The sequence below is a fragment of the Sesamum indicum genome, linkage group LG6 (genome assembly GCF_026168435.1).
Source record: "Sesamum indicum cultivar Baizhima isolate 11 linkage group LG6, ASM2616843v1, whole genome shotgun sequence".
NCBI lineage: Eukaryota > Viridiplantae > Streptophyta > Magnoliopsida > Lamiales > Pedaliaceae > Sesamum > Sesamum indicum.
This window is the reverse complement of record NC_142662.1, coordinates 19,335,048-19,352,966: the sequence shown is the minus strand read 5'-3', so window position 1 is coordinate 19,352,966 and position 17,919 is coordinate 19,335,048. Positions and strand designations below refer to the sequence as shown.

Genomic DNA, 17,919 nt, shown 5'->3' with positions numbered 1-17,919 from the left:
GTTTTCGACGGATACCATCCTGACTAGCCTAACGTGTTTTTCTCTTCTCAGGAACCACCAAATATCTGGAATAATCTACTGGATCGTGGAGTACAACCTTACGAAAGATTGTAAATTTAATTGGGATAAAAAATAAACAAAGAAACAATACATTAGTATAAAAAAAAATAGACTATATTCGCATATTCACGATACACGAACCCACAATTTATTTATTACTTGCTATCTCATTTACTATTTGAGATTACATTTAACATCTCAAACTTGAAGCTTACTCAGGCATCGGAGGGTCTTCGACGGGACCATCAGGACTAGCCTAACGTGCTTTTCTCTTCTTAGGGACCACTAAATATCTAGAATAATTTACTGGATTGTGGAGTACCACCTTTTAGAAGATCGTAAATTTAATTCGGATAAAAAATAAACAAAAAACCAATACATTACTATAAAAAAATAGACTATATTCACATATTTACAGTACTCGAATCCACAACTTATTGATTGTTCTATTTTTTTTGGGGCAATAAAATTGTGCTATTGCTATATGACTGGGTATACACTAATATATATATCCAGAATTTATTGCTTCTCTTTCTATTGGGGGAGGATTTGGTTGCCCTTAAAATGCGATTCTAGCACAGACATCCAATTCAATCGATTCTGCACATCAGGTCTGACGTTTTCTAATGATTAGGTCAAGGTCCCAAAATTTTAATTTTAATAATGTTTTTAAATTTATATTTTGGCATGCATGTCAATGTTTATTTATTTCTATAATTGTATTATATTTGTTGTCTTTTCATATATATATATATATATCAGTAAAAATTATCAATCTATTTAATCAATACTTAATATTATTAGAAAATGTAATTGATCATTTTGATGAAAAACAACAGAAAATTCAACAAATTTTTACCGTTATAAGAATGTTATATTAGAATAGTTCTATATTCTGACTCTCACCTATTGGACTTCCAATGTTAAGAATTGATGGGGGTTAACCAGTAATATAAAACTCCTGATTGACAATTTTGCTTTCTAAAGACAAAGTAATTATAAAATAGGATAAGGATCTGCACATTTTTAAAGAACGATACTCGGAGATCTAGGATAATGATGGTAGACGCCTATACCATTTTAGGGCTCTCAGGAGGATACATGGCTTCATATAACCCCTAAGAGCCACCTCAACAAACCTGACGATTTGTGCTACAGGCCAACACACCATACAATTCGAGGACCGGAGTCGAACCCCACTTCCGTTGATCACTCGACACGTACGTTGAACCCCATCCGACTCAAATTGCCTACCATCTACTACCCCCTAATAACTGTCCACATATTCTAAAACCATGGAGATAATGAGTGGAGGCCACCAACATTTTAATTTTTTCAATTAGAGTATAAAAATCATAGACATCAATAGTTAATAAATATTAGAGAAAAGTAAATGAATTATTGGTGGGGGTGAAGATAACAGTTTTGGAGTTGAATGGTAGTGGGTGTGAGTGTAAATGTGGAAGCAATTGAGGTATGTGAAGGGTCGGACCACAATGATACCTACATATGATCATTAATAATTAGAGATTTCCTAAGCTGGATCTCCACCCATTTCCATCATTTTCATAGTTGAAAGGGACGGAAATTTGGGTCATTGGTGTATGGGTTGGGACCCATTTTTGGAGCATTCTATTGGGCAATTTTTAATATGATTCTTGAATTTCCATAAAAATAAAGCCCAGTTTGATTTTGCTTTATTTTCATATTATTTTTTGTTTTCAAGTCATTGGGTTTATTTTTTTAATAAATATTTTTATGCTGTATTTGAACGAAAAAATTTAAAGAAAATATTTCAATTAACTTTACAGTAAAAAAAGTTTTGAAATTACATTAATGTGTCACAAAATATAGTTTATAATAAAAGTTAAACAATTTGAAATTTGTTATAATATAGTACCATCTAATTATAAATTCAGAGGATTTATTACGGGTGATACTTGGGATACCTTTCTTTCTTTCTTTTTTGGTTGGAAATTCAATAATAAAATTCAATCCAAATTATATTAAGGGATCATATCCAACTTAGGCACCAGTAGGCCGAAAGCCCAATCAGCCCAGCTTCTGCTGACTTGTTGACGAGATAGCTAGCTGGTAGGGATGTAATATTGTACACGTGGGATGACATCTAGCCACCAAAGCACACTAGTACGGATGTAAATGCTAGTTTGTATCATGTTAGATAAAGACGACAAGTAACCAATTCTTATATTTAACCTACTTTTTCTGCTGATGTGGCAGATCATCTTCTTCTAACATGGGGCCCATATGACGAAGCAAACATGTGCATAAATACTATTCCCATAAAATACACGTCCCAAAGAATTCAACGATATCTCAACCTCCTTTAACTATCCCGAATATCTCAAAGCCTACTCTTCTAAATAGGGGTTCATGTAGGTCAAACATGTAACACAAATTGTTCAACAACTCTACTTGATTTCCACTCTCTACAGACGAGATTGTAGCAACCTTTTCTATATTTTCAGCATCTCCACACGATTTTGATACTTTAACCTTGCTAGATCTTGTGGTTTTAATTAGAGTTTCCTATTTACTGTAACCCTTATTTTGCATGTTTGTTCTTTGATTATCTTATGATACACAAAAAATTCTTCAATTTGTATGATGTTACTAGATTCCAATATACATCAATGAGGATTTAAAATCTTTAACTTTAATCCATCGATCCAAATATGTCCTTAGAAAATATATTCTACTTATTTATGAAAATGTTTAATTCAAGATTTTTATATTAAATCACTTCAAAAACATGATAGAATATAATACATATACATATGTATTATAAATATATATATATATATATATATATATACATACACATTGAATGTACTTTGAATGATACAAAAAACAAACGGATTTGGCCTATTGGCCATTTAAAAACATTGGAAGTGGAGGAAATCATTTTGAATGCTGAAAAGTGTCCACGCTGTTCTTTGGTGGAGAACGTACACCTTCACCAGTTATTTTTTTTTATTTTAATTCGTGATTATATAACTATATTAATATTTTAATAAATTAAATAATTCATTAACTCGATCAATATATTTATATAACACAAAAAATAATTAAACGGAATGCAATAAATTTACATGAAGTGAAAAATACTCACACATTTAATAAAATTTGAACTCATAACTTTAAATTTTATTCATGTGATTTTCAATTTTATTACGATGATCCTGTTTGATGTCCATAGGTTAATCTACTACGACCCTACCCAACATCCATACTTCCAAACAAGTCCTCAGATTGAATTGTTTCTGATGTCTGCGTCAGGAAATTGGATTTGTTGGGAATTTATCCTATCTAATGATCATCCTCATATTTAATTGGATTTAGGTCAGGATATTAGGAAACTGTCACTCTGCCTAAGTAGGTTTGTGAGACATTTAATTATAATCATACCATCCAAACTATATAATCACGCTGATATTATTATATGCAGTTCAGTCAATCGAGACATTTAACAACGACACAAATAATCTATTATTTTTATTTATTTATTTTGTAGCAAACTAAATAACAATGCACATTTTTGTAGAATTTTGAGAAACTGCAAGAGAAGGTTCAGATCATCTCTCTTTGCTAACATTTCTGAACCTAAATCCAGGTTTGAACTGTGGACGGCCATCGCAACGTTGCGTATAGCGCATCCGGACTACCTAAAGATTAAAAGTTGCGAAATTTTGAACATTATAGACATAGAGAGAGAGGTTTTAATGCATATTTACAAGATTCAGCACTAAGAAAGACAAACTAACTAATGAACTAGACAACAGTGATCCCTCTTATTTCAAGAGTTTCCAGCTGCTTAGGCCTCTTGTAATACTTCAGCAAGAGAGAGCTGCAGACTACACTAACTGAAGAGGCTGCCATTGCTGCTCCGGCAATCCAGGGTGGCAGGCGGAAATGAATCGAAGGGAAAAGTGCCCCAGCGGCAATGGGGATGCCGAGGATGTTGTATCCTAATGCCCAGAGATAGTTAAGGCGGATTCTGGTAAACGTTTTTCTTGATAAGTCTATGGCGGTTATAACATCCTCCAAATTGCTCTTCATCAGCACAATATCAGCCGCCTCAACAGCAATGTCGGTGCCTGCGCCGATTGCAAGCCCAACATCTGCAGCTACGAGGGCAGGTGAGTCATTGATTCCATCTCCCACCATTGCCACAATATTGCCTGCAGCCTGTACACGAGCATGTAAAGTTGGCACCAGAGAATAACAAACTAAAACATGTTTGCCATGAAAATGTTATATGTAAGATTATTAAGTAACCACTTCTAGAATCTGCCAACTACTAAAGTAATAATCATTAGTACTTGAGCCAAAAGGTTAAGAGTCTCTATATATTTTCATGTTGTTGCAAACCATACTTAATGTAAGGATGATATTGTACCTGTAGTTCCTTAACTTTCTCTGCTTTATGTTCGGGTTTGGCCTCTGCAATGACAGTATCTATGCCGATTTCCTTGGCAATTGCATTTGCAGTCCCCCAGTTGTCACCTGTCACTACTATACTGTTCACTCTCATAGATTTTAGAAAAGAAATGACTTCACGAGCACCAGGCTTCAATGGATCAGAGATGGCAAGAATGCCAACAAGCTCCCTGTCAATAGATACAAGAATCCCAGTTTGAGCCAAGCTTTCGGTTTCTGCAAGCACATCTTCAGCATCAAGTGAAATACTGATATCGTGATCCACCATTAAGCTCTTATTTCCAACAAGGACCTCTTTATTCCGAACAACAGCCTTCACACCATGACCAGTTATGGATTCAAAGTTTAGGGCTTCAGGCCAAACAGAGCCCTCTTCTTCTTGCCTGAACTTTTTAGCATGCTCAACAATTGCTTTGGCTAGTGGGTGCTCACTGTTTACCTATAAACAAAAATGAATCATTATTTGTATTGTTTACAAATTATAAGACATGTAGACGCCTATGTTTGAGATTATTAAAAGAGTCTTAAGTGTTGGGATCTTAGCAGCAAAAAGTGCAATTGCATGACCATATGTAAGCATCAATGTCGACATTCAAATGGAAATACCTCAGCAGCAGCAACTAGTTCAAAGAACTCTTTAAGAACCATGTTTTTCAAGAGCCTTGTGTTGACAACCACTGGCTTTCCAACTGTAAGAGTTCCTGTCTTGTCGAATATTATACAGTTCACCTGTTGTAAGAAGTAGAAAATAGTTATGAAGATAGTTACTGTACTTTGTTTCCCAAGTGGAAAGATTTTACATACAATTGATGGCTTCATGAGAGCTATCTTTAGATAATGTCATTACTACCTTGTGAGTGCTTTCTAATGCCTGGCCACCTTTAATTAAGACTCCTTGAGAAGCACCAACTCCAGTGCCAACCATAACAGCCGTTGGAGTAGCCAAGCCAAGTGCACATGGGCAGGCTATGACCATGACAGAAATGCCAAACTGAAGTGCGAGCTGGAAGCTATCCATGGAAGAAGGGATCCAAGATTTAGGATATCCATTTAGTTTTCCGGCTAAAAACCAGGCAAACCAAGTGGAAAATGAAAGAATTATAACCTGCAAAATGCAAAGGAGAATGCAACTTTTAACTTAGGTTAAGAGATGGTTCTTAGGCTTGAATGAATGAAGCAGTTCTAAACGTACTAAAGGGACAAAGAATTTGGAAATGCGATCAGCAAGCTTTTGGACTGGAGCTTTTGCCATTTGTGCCGATTCAACCAATCGAACAATTTGAGCAAGAGCACTCTCTGATCCAACCTTCGTCGCTTTTATGTGTAGCACCCCATTTGTATTCACTGTCCCTCCAATCACCATGTCACCTTGCCTTTTTGCAACTGGCCTGGATTCTCCAGTAATCATGCTCTCATTTACATGACTTTGTCCCCAGATAACAAATCCATCACAAGCTACTTTCGCACCAGGGACGATCTTCAGGATGTCATTCTTTTGTATTAGTCGACTGTCTATTTCTTCCTCATTCAAGACATTTCCATCACTGTCTAAGGTTAACAGGGTTGCTGTTTCAGGAGCCAGGTCCATGAGCTTCTCTATGGCTTCAGAAGTTTTCCCCTTTGCCAAAACCTCCAGATACTTCCCCAGTAATATAAAAGAAATGAGCATTGAACTGGTTTCAAAAAAATCAGTTGACTCAAAACTTGGAGAAGAGAAGGCTCTCAACACTGAGTAAACCGAATAGAAATAAGCAGCATTTGTTCCCAGTGCAATCAGGACATCCATATTTGCTGAGCCATGTCTTAATGCTTTGTATGCACCTATATAGAATCGTCGACCGACGATGAACTGAACTGGTGTGGACAATATCCACCTTATTATCTCCCCAATCGTAAGCATGTTCACTATCTTAGTGTCCAGCCCATGCTTGATACCAGGGATATACATGAAGATCATGGACGTTAGAAAGACAGGGATGGTGAAAACCAGACTCCAAAGGAAGGATTTGTAGTACTGTTTGATTTCCTCCACTCTATGAGCTCCTCTTGACCCTCCTTCAGGAAATATTTTTGCTTTGTAACGTCCAGAACCAGTTGACTCTATAACTTCGATAAAATTTCTCGGTCCCGTCAAGTCTGGTTGGTAAGAAACTGATAACTTGTTAAGCTCTGGATCAAAGCTCATATCTTGAACTCCTGGCAATGCTTGAAGAGAATTCCCAACTATTCTAATGGAACTTTCTCTGTGCATTCCATCAACTTGCAGATGTATTTTGGACCTATCCTCCCCTGTGCTGATGAGAATAGCCTCAAATCCAGTATCTTCTATGGCTTGCACGATATGGCTGTAAGTCAAGATCTTTGGATCATAACGGACTTCAGCTTCTTCAGTTGCTAATGCAACTTGCGCTCTTTGTACACCAGGTAAAGTTTGCAAACTAGATTCCACTGTTGTGGAACAAGAAGTGCAAGTCATTCCTTTTATGCGAATCCTACATATTCCAGAGGATTTCTCATTCATTTCTTCTTTAATCAATGAGGCTTCGAACCCAACATCTTCAATTGTCTCACGGATTGTTTCCTCCTGCATATTGTGGCACAGCAATTTGATTCTCTTGATATAATTATTTTGATGCATATTATTATCCATAATATGACACAGGCTAATTGGCAGTTGTTTTGAAACAGGTAAGGTGCGTACTTTCAGTTCTCATCATTTTAATATTTAAACAGATTTAAAGAGAAATGTATGACCTAAATCGATTAACAACCTAACTGTTCCTAAACTCTATGAAGGTCCTCTGATGAACCTGTAAATGCTATAAAAGTTGGTTATGCAACACACATCTCAGCCTCAGAATCTAGTATGTTCTGGCCATTACATCAATAATGTAAACAATTTGACTAACTCTCAGTCCGTGATCCAGCTAACAGAATATTTTGTACTAATTCTGCAACACAAAAATACACCGTTTTCAGGGAAATACACGTCCCAGGAACTTAGTTTCCCTTTCCAGCTTACGTGATCAACAGTTAAACAAACATGTTTTTTTTTAATATTATTGTTATTATTTTTCAAAGTAAGAGCCCCAGTATGACCGAGTCCCTTTAGACCCGACGGAATCCATTCACACAATTATGTTTCCTAGAAATAACATACTTTTGAGAAATAGAGGTAAAAAAGAATATCAAGAAAAACAGAAGGATAGAGCTGATTCTTCACGGCTCCACAATTCTTGCTACCTGAGTTAAAGTTACAACCAAATCAAATTCGGGGAAAAACCACGAATTTGAATGTAAATCCCATTGGAATTAAAGAAACTTAAGAAAACATAAGTGATAAAGATAAATTTTGAATTCTGGAAAATTCCATGGTCCAAAACGTGAAGGTGAAGTTTAGACAAAGCTTGCTTTTGCTGTAATCAGGCGTAGCCCGTGACAGCAACCGATTGCTTCTAACTAAGCTTAATTTCTAATCTAAGTATAGATTGCATGCCTGTCCAGAGATAATTCATAAAAAAAAAAAAAAGTAAATCAATGCAAAAATCTCTAAAAATCAAAATGAATTTCACCAAAAGCCAATTATAGCAGCATCCAATCTCATTTCTCCATTGATGAGATCAGCAGAAACACTAGTAGACAGACCCAAAAGCCGCATGCAATACTCTTGAAAACGGAAATTTAAAGAACATATACATATATAACTTACATTGACAAAAGCAGGATAAAACGTCACTTGGGCGCGGTTGTTCAAGACATCAACCACCGCCTCCTTGATGCCGGGGAGGCGTTTGACGGCCTTCTCCACCGAGCCGGCGCAGGCGGAACACGTCATTCCGGTGACCGAGAAAAGCGCCTTGGACTCCGATCCTTGCACGAATTTTTCCTCATCAGATGAAACCGTGACGCCCTTCGGATACTTGGGCATTGAAGGATAGTGGGGGCGGGGGGACAAATTCCCGCTGTCGTTCGGCCTTATGCATGCCAGTGATAGAAACTTCGCCGCCATTATCGATTCTCCCCAATCTGCAGTTCCCACAATTCCTTTGGTTGGATTGAAGGTCTATCTCTTAAATCGTTTCTAAGAATACAGAGAAATCGATGAGCTTCTGTTGTGATTTGCTTCCGTTTCTTGTATACGGAAGCCACAGCTTTCTCCTTTTGATCATAGGCTATGGCATCAGTGCGTCTATTTAAACAGAAGATAAATTACAATGGCTTGTACTCATTTTTTAACTTAATTATAAATACTCATTTTTTATTTGAAAAAATTATAAATTTTTTTAAATTAATATCCAACAAATATTTTTTTATAATAAATTATCATGAGAAATATTTGTTAATTGATGTATTATTACTCTTGAATTAAATATTTAAATAAAATTACCTTCTACTTTATATGGTGTACGGTGCTTAATAAATTTATTTCTTGTGATACCGTAAATAAGCAAGTTATCTCATATTAAAAAATATAATCATATTTTTCAAAATAGCGCAATTTATTTCACTGTCTAAAAAAGTAAATTGATTCATTTTTAAAAATATAAAAAAATATTTTATTATTTTTTCATAAAGAATAATTTGCTCATTTGTAACATTATAGGAATTGCTGGTATCTTTCTTATATATATTTAGTGGACATAGGGCTTTTGATATTCGACATTTAAAAAAAAGAACTTCAAAAGCTTCTTCATTGAAAAAGATATGGTTGGATTATAATATAGAAAAAAGTAATTAATTACTTAAGCAATTAAAATATTTAAATATTTAAAACTAAGTAATAAATTAGTACAATAAATACCAAAAAAATATATTATTTACTTTTTAAAATTACAGATATCTTTGATGTTTGATAAAATTATGTGATCCAGGTATGAATTGTCAACTTTACTCTAATTATATTTTTTTATTAAATAAAAAACTTATAAAACAACGAATGGGATGGATGAAAAAATTATCCACTTAGTCCATAAAAATATTTTTTTTAAAAATAAATAAAATCAATAATTTATAATCCGCAAGAGCATTTTGGTCAGTTCACCATAAAAAATGAATGGAACATAACGGAATGGGCTAATTGTTAGACGACTGTTAAAATCAAATGAATATTTGTAATTATGTCAAATCTCATAAGAGTCCGTTCTAATTTACCCTTTAATTTTACTTGAATTCTTTTTGATACATAGGCAACAGTTTGAAAATACTAGTTGATTCCTTTTTCTATTATTACTTTTAATGATACCAAAGTATAATAAATTTATCTAAGTAAATAACTGTACTAATCTCTGTGGTTTATTCACTAAAAAACCAAAAAATAAGTTTTTTATGACGAAAGTTGGGACGGATAGAGTCCGTTGCCAATTCCAATGGATGGTCATCAATGTGAAATCCATCAAAACAATTTGATGAATTTTTGCGAGTCTATTAATAATATATCTTGCATGAATTTGAGGGAGTAATGACCTTAGAATCCATCATAAAAACATGTAGAAAATATCCCCGTATCCTGAGTTTGCAATAAAACTTGTGATAACGGGCTATTGTCACAAATTACGACCAATTCCAGGAAGACAAAACGTTATTGCAAATTTGTTATAAAAGACATCACAATTTGTGATATATTTGTGAGGGAATGTTATCCAATGCAAAACTCGACATAGTCTTCAACTTTGATTTAGGAAACTTTTTCTTCGCCGTAACAACGAGGACATTACAATGGAGTACATTAATTCGTTGCAAAATTCGTTAAGTTTTTTGAGAAAGGCGTGTAATTATTTTCCAATCATAAGAAAATTTTAAACATTCCGTCAAATTGTGACGGATATTGAGATGAATTTCTAATGGTAGTGCATCTATACCCCCAATTTTCATCTCAAATTTTCGTTGCAAATGGTAGCCGTATTTTAAGCGTGAAGGTGTTGATTGACTAGCTTTGATGTGCATTTAAAATGACAACAATTTGGTTTCCTCCTCTTTTCACTCTTTTCCTCTACATTGTATTGTATTTTTTATGTCTTTATTTTTCTCCAATTATATAACCCCTTTATCATTCTTCCTCCTGCCCAAAAGTAAGGGGACGGGCCCACACTGAGACGTCTAGCAAATCTAAATTTTGTGGCCCATAAACAAAGTATTTGACTCATATTTAATCTATTTATATTAATCTTGCAGACCCAAAAACAAGTCCCATCCAACAGTATGACTCAACGGACAGTATAAATGACACCCCACACGCATTCCTGCCACGTTTGAGACACATCATTTCAGAAAAACATCCTAGATCGATGACGACTGGCCTGTCAATAGTAGGTAAAACAAAATTTGTAAGGCTTGGACTGACTACGCATGACTTTCTCAAACGATTATATCTCGTTCAAGATAAATCCAGATAGCAATTCGTTTTCTTTTTTTATTAGTTAGCTAATTCGTATAGCTTTAAACAATATATTATACGCTGCAACTACTTCCAACATTTGCTCTCAAATGACCTATAATTGAGGTTGTTGTGCAGTCTAAATGGTAACAAGTACCACTCATCCTTGTGCACTATTCTTTCTCGATTTTTGGCAAGTTTTTGCACTCCACACACTCAGTATTGCTTCATTTAAGTATTCCATCATATCCCAATGATTATTACAATATAATTCTCACATTACTTCAAGCTTTCTATTATTTATCTTTTAAATTAATTTACTAACTTAGTATTTGGATGCTAATATTTATTTTACAATTTAGTCCTCCTTTTATCTTATAATTTCATCGAAAATAATTGAACTATTGTAGTGCTACTAAATTAGGGGTGACAGACGAGTCCAGCAGGATTGCGAGCTTCGCGAGCCGGCTCGATTTTGAGCACAACTCGAACTCAAGCTAAATGTCTTCTATTCATAAGCTTGCAAGCCTTTTCTATTTTTTTTTTAAATTTTTTTTATATATTTTTAATTTTAAAATTTTTATATATTTAATTTCATATTTAATACTTTATCAATTTTATACTCAAAATTGATCATATATTATAATTATTAATCAATTCATATATTTTATTTTAGATAATAATAAACTATGGTACTTTTATTTATACATTTAATCTTTATACAAAAACAAGCTTAATCAACAATTTAGTAAATTTTAATATTTTTAAAAATAATTACTTAATATGGCACTTATTTATGAGCTTTATATTTATATCAAGATGCATAGTATGCATAAGCAATCTATTTTATTACTTATAAATTTATGTCAAAATTTGGTGATTCTTATGAATTAATCTAAAGATGATGATGATGATGATGATAATAATAATAATAACAACAACAACAACAACAATAACAATAATAATGACGATGATGATGATAGTTGAACAATTTTAATTATTTTTATTGTTATATATATAATGAGATCAACAAATTTAATATTCAAGATCACTGCAGTTCCTTTTCGGACGACTGTAGGACGGACGGCCGCCTATAAGTGGTAGGGTAGGGTGGGTGGTACCGCTCAAATTGCGGCCAATCTTCCTATAGCTTCCTACCTTACTAGCAGATACTTTGGTATAGTAGGAAACCTGTGCCTAAAGAATAAAAAGTATAAGCCCTTTCTTCATCCTTTTCCTACCTAGGTATACAAGCGCCTCATAGTTTTATGCCCTGCCTTGAGGAAGAGGGACCTACCTATCCCCTATCTGTCAAAAAGGTCTTGATTTCAGAAGATGGAATGTCTAATGTTTTTTCACTCGGAGAACTAATTGGATTGTTGCGAGCAGAACGAATGGGGCGCGCGCTGGAAGAAGCGGTTTGTTACTGAGCGCTCTTATTGGGAATAACAAGAGCACCGTCGTTTGTATTGACCAAGCAAAAACCTCATTCCTTTAGATCCAAAAGCTATTTTGATTTTGAATTTGTAAATGTTTTTTGAATCAAGGTTTTTATATATTTTTTATTTGAGGTGAATTCGAAGAAATAAATTCCGTCACATTCTTGGGGGTCTTCCATTCTTGGATCGCCTTCACCTTCCCCAAATCCATCCGAATATGGCCATGCTCAATGATATGGCCCCAGAACTTGATGCGTTGTTGGGCAAAGGCACATTTTTCTCTCTTCAAGTAGAGTTGGTTCTCGCGCAATTTGTTGAAGTTTATTCTCAGTGTCTTTTTATAATCACTTATACTTTTTAAAATTGCAAGTCCTAACAATTAACTTATAATTTTTTATATCTATTTGTGAATTTTATATTATATCAAGATACATAATATGCAATATATTTTATTACTTGTAAATTTATATCAAAATTTGATGATTTCCATGAATTAATCTAATATTAATATTAAGAATTAAATTATCATTATTATTATTGTTGTTGTTTTTGAACAATTTTAATTATTTTAATTGTTATTTTACTATATATAATGAGATCAACCATTATTTTGTACTTTGGTTTAATAAATTCGTCTCTTAAATTTTTCTTTTTTGTATATAGTAAGATCAACAACTTTTAAAAAATAACTCATGTTTATTTTTTTTATTAATATTAATAACTATACGAAATTATATTAAAGTATTTTGATAATTAGATGTATGTATATTTTCTATACTTCTGTATTTTCTATTGATTTTATGAATTTGGTAAGACTTCTCTGTTTTTGTAAATGGTTAGTTGATTATCAATAAATTAACTTAAATTGTTAAAAAAGATGTGTTTAAATTTTCAATAATTAAATCAGGGTGAGCTCGAGCTCGAGCTTGAGTTGAAGCTGAGCAAGTTTTGAACAGAGGGTTTGCTCATGAGCTCGAGCTCACCAGAAATGATCGAGTTTGGCTCAAACTCGACTCATTTACACCCCTTTGTTGAATCCCAATACGGATCATATATAATTTTATTTCACCCTCCCTCTCCAACTTTCCTTCAAACCTTTTTTTGACCATTTTTGTATAATTAAAATCAATAATGAGCAAATATTTATCTTCTAAAAGTAAATATTTTTGTTAAATTCAATATATAAAATAAATTTAAGCACACATAAGGTGTGCTCTGTGGTGCTACTGCTAGTTTAAATGTAATTACTTGCTTCACTTTAGACTCAACCCAAAATCATTATTAAAAGATTGCACATATTTTTCTTTTAATTTATTGCAAATTTTATCTGTATATATGTGTAGATTATATATACTCACATATATTAATTCTTAAATCTAATTTAGTAATAAAATTTTAAAAAATATAGTGTATACTTTTAAAATATATGAAACAACATTTTTTCTTGGTAATTTTTAGTTTTTAAAAAACTAAAACATACATATTTAAAGTTTTTGTACGATTGTAAAGATATTATTTTCATAATTAAAAAGTTGTGGGCATTCAAATTTTGACAAAATTAACCCTAAAGCCGACCTATTGCTAAAACAAACTATTTCACAAATTGCAAGAGTTAATGGTTTATGTGGGTACAAACTTACATTTGGCTATTTCTGGCTTAGTATTAGTCCATTTTCCACCTGTGTGTTTTGACTCTAACGATACGTTTAGTTTGATTTTTATTTCTATTTTCAGCCTTTAAGTAAAAAGACGTGTTTCCATTTTGTACAAAATTTTCAAGTGAAAATAATAATTTACTTCAACTAATTAACGAAATTTTTTTCTGTTGTTTCGTTGTTATCAATAGAACCAAACTAATATTTCATTAATTCTTAATTATTCATTATGTCGTATTAATATTAAGTTAGCGATTGTATGTGTACGTACATACAAAAAATTAAAATACTCAAAAGAATTTATTAAGAAAAAGTTAAAAATCTTTAAAGAAAAATACAAGAAATTAAAATACTCAAAAGAATTTATTAAAAAAAAGTTAAAAATCATTAAAGAAAAAGTGGGGGTGAGGGGTACTTGACCAAGAAACTTTAGTGCAAGTAGCAAATGTTGCCATTTGAGATGTGACTTTAGTGCAGAATATAATGAATACGCCATTAGCATACCTTCTTTTTTAATTTAGGACCACTTAAAACTTTAATTTTTAACTTTTGAAGTTACATTTTAATACTTATTTTTTAATTAAAAAATGAAATAGTTGTATTCGATCGTTTAAAAAATTTAAAATATTTTATTTAATAATCTATATATAATAAAATAAAAATATAAAGGCTATCTGAGTTTTAGACAGTCTCTTTGAACTTTATTTTGCCATGTAATAAAATATTTTTTTTAAATTTAAATAAGTGTATGATTGTTTATTTTTATCCAAAAGAATCACCAGACTTTTTAGAATAAATTAGTTTGTTATATAATTTAAATTTTGATTTTTGATCTCTAATAATACTTAAAAAATCTTTTTTAGTTAAGAAATGAATTTCTATTTTCTATTTAAATAAGTGTAGAATTGATTATTTTATCCAAAAATGTCTCTAGATAAATTTAGTTAGTAAAATAACATAAATTTATTATCATATTCAATATTCTTCTTATTTTTATACTTATTAATTATTCTAATTTTGAATTCATAGTTTATAATTTTATTTAGGGATAATTACACTCCCCTCTTTTGAGGTGTGGTGTAATACATGTTGACCTTATGATTTGAAATTACATCTAGTAGTCATGAAGTTTGTTTTTGTCTAATAAATAAGAATACTATATATGACCTCAAAATAACAGGGTCAAGGTCGGCCAATGAGGCGATGGGGGATAAGCTTCATCGTCGAGAGGGAAGTAGTCAGATCACCAGCTAAGACCCTTAAACGATCGCTCAGTGATAAAGGAGGTAGGGGTGTAGAAACAACTAGGAGGTTTTGCCTAGAAGCAACTACCTCTAGAAGAGTGCATAATAACTCACTAATTGAGTGCTCTTACATTGAAGATGAACAAGGCTAAGCGATCTGCCAAAGCTATTGAATGTTAAAGTACAGGGGAGCGTTCCGCCATAGAGGGAAGCCTCCTCGCGAGTCCGTTAGTCAAAATTTATCGAATTTATTGATATTAACTAAAAAGTTGGATAAAAATCTATATTTACCTCGATTGACTTATTATTAATTTATTACAGATCAAATTATTCATTTCATAACCAAATTACCCTTATACGTCTTCATGCATTATGCATGTGGGGAGGTGTATCTTCAAAGTTATAAGGATACTTTAGTTGGAAAAAAAAAAATAATTTACCTGCACAAGTCATTAATAAGTCAATTGAGGGTAAAATTATTTTTTATTTTTTTATTTTATTAATATCAGCAAATTTAGTGAATTTTTACTAACGGATATACTTATTTGTTAGACTGAATCAAACATCAAGAGTACTAAAAATAAGTATGTAAACCATAGAAGATCTATATATAAAAACATCTAATCTTGGGGGAGGAGAGTATAATTACCCCATTTATTTATAGGGTAAAATACACTTTGCCCCCCTAAACTATTCTTGATATAAAATTTGCCCCCTAAACTAGCAAATATAACACTTACTCCCTAAAATTAAATTTATGGATAATATTACCCTTATATTATATATATGTATAATAGTTCAATTTTTTTTTTCAACAATTTCAGATTTTAAGTTTAATTAAAATTTTCTTAATTGAAAAATATATATTTTAATTATTACAAAATAAAATATAATCAATGAATTAAATAGTCAAAGTTTACTTTATTTTATAGGTTTAAAGTTAAGTAATAAATGAGTACAATAACTACACAAAAAAAAATGCATAAAATTTTTATTAATTTGGTTATAAAATTAAGTTATTAACTATTTATTCTTTTAGATAAAATAACTAATTGTATATCAATTTTTAAATAATATTTTTTTAAAAATATGATAAAATTTATTTATTTATTTATTTTCTAAAAATATTGAACTTTTGATTAAGCATATATATATTTTAATTTCTTTTAAAAGGTATATATGAGTTGTTGGTTATATTGTATTATTGTGTATCACTATACATTAATTTATATTCCACTTTTAATTTAAATTCTTCATTTAATAAAAAATTTAACTAAAAAATAATTTCATAATAATTTAATTTGTAAAATACTAAAATATATTATAAATAATATAATCATCCAGACATATGGAGTATTTTTTATGTAATTAAAAAATAAATATTATATTTATTAATTAAATACGATAAATGTTACATTAAAAATAATTTAGGGGGCAAAGTGTACTTTACCACTATTTATATTTATGTTATTAAATTCAAGAACCAACGTCGCCCGTGCAGTTGAGAGTTCCCGCTTTCCCAGGTCTTTCAAATGGCTGCCCGCATTGCCATACGAGTTCAGTGTTAAATTCCAACTCTACCCCTCACATTTAAATGCTGAAATTTCTTAGGCTGTGAGTGAATTTATATATATTCAAGAAAGTCAAATTTTAGGAAACCTACGGATGTGTTTGGATTTATCTTTTGTTGGAAATAATTACAATAAATTTCAAAAGGAAAATAAAAAAGTTTAATATAATTTAAAATTAAAGAAAAATTTTCAATTTGAATGTTAATTTGATTTTAAAATTTTGAGATAAAAAAATATCGTAAATATTGTGTCGTGTTTAGTCGTAGAAGTTATTGATAGTTATGTAAAAGAAGTTGTAAATAATAAATAGAGTTTGTTAAAAAAAAGATGTCTTTTATGAAACACTTTAAAATTGCTTTTAAAAGATATAATTAGAAAATACATTTTCTAGAAGGTTACAACTTAATTATGGATTAAAGATGTATAATTGAAAATATGCATAATTTATAAGAAGACATAAAAATGTCTATATAGTTTATATGATACTTATTTTATTATTCTTTTTGTTGTTGTTCTCAAGCTCCATGTTTATCCCGTATGAAGCCACCGTCGTGTTAGTCAGCTGCCCTTACTTCTTCATACTCAGCCCGGCTTCTAGGACTCCATGAGCCGGAGGACCACTAACACAATCTAGCATCGCTGATCTTGATAGAGGGGCGAGGGCTTCTTTCTCCTCTGGTTCACCTCCGGGATGGGCTTGAGAAAAACAACAACCTTATTTCACTTACAACTATCTAAGACATTAAGGGGTTGTGTAACTGTTGTTAATTCCTGTCTTTAGAAGTCAATCCCACTAAACTACACTTGTACGCTATATTTCCTGTTAGACTTTGGTAGGGCGATGGCCGCCGTCTCGTAGCCTTCGCTACCCATTAAAGTGCCTAGGATCTCCATCATCATATAGATTCCCTCATACCCCCTACGGACGCCTACCAAGGCAAGGGCAGGCAGCAAGGGCTCCTTAGCTACAGGGCTCAGAGCTCAATAGCTACATAGGGCAAGCAACAGTAGCATCGAACAAGGGCGGATTAAGGCATCTAGTCCACTCTTAGGCATCCAATTGGGATTGGGGACTTAAGTCTTATTTTATTAGTTCTTAATCGATTTGGGACAATA

General features: G+C 32.1%; 1 protein-coding gene across 1 annotated transcript; it reads right to left on the bottom strand.

Moving 5' to 3' along the window:
• Positions 1-3,555: 3,555 nt before the first annotated feature.
• On the bottom strand, positions 3,556-8,722 carry LOC105164107 (putative copper-transporting ATPase HMA5). The gene is made up of 6 exons (XM_011082677.3): positions 8,231-8,722; positions 5,714-7,105; positions 5,372-5,626; positions 5,128-5,250; positions 4,481-4,960; positions 3,556-4,269 (listed from the first exon to the last, which is right to left on the bottom strand). Exons 1-6 carry the CDS (start codon positions 8,528-8,530, stop codon positions 3,853-3,855), a joined length of 2,967 nt encoding a protein of 988 aa, XP_011080979.1. The 5' UTR covers positions 8,531-8,722; the 3' UTR covers positions 3,556-3,852.
• Positions 8,723-17,919: the final 9,197 nt, after the last annotated feature.

Bases quoted from the DNA above. Each gene is read 5' to 3' on its own strand.
- LOC105164107 (XM_011082677.3), bottom strand. From the start codon at position 8,530: ATGGCGGCGAAGTTTCTATCACTGGCATGCATAAGGCCGAACGACAGC. The intron at 4,961-5,127 runs GTATTTCCATTT...TTTTGTTTATAG, and splicing joins AACTAGTTGCTGCTGCTGAG to GTAAACAGTGAGCACCCACT. The intron at 4,270-4,480 runs GTACAATATCAT...GCTCGTGTACAG, and splicing joins AGAAAGTTAAGGAACTACAG to GCTGCAGGCAATATTGTGGC.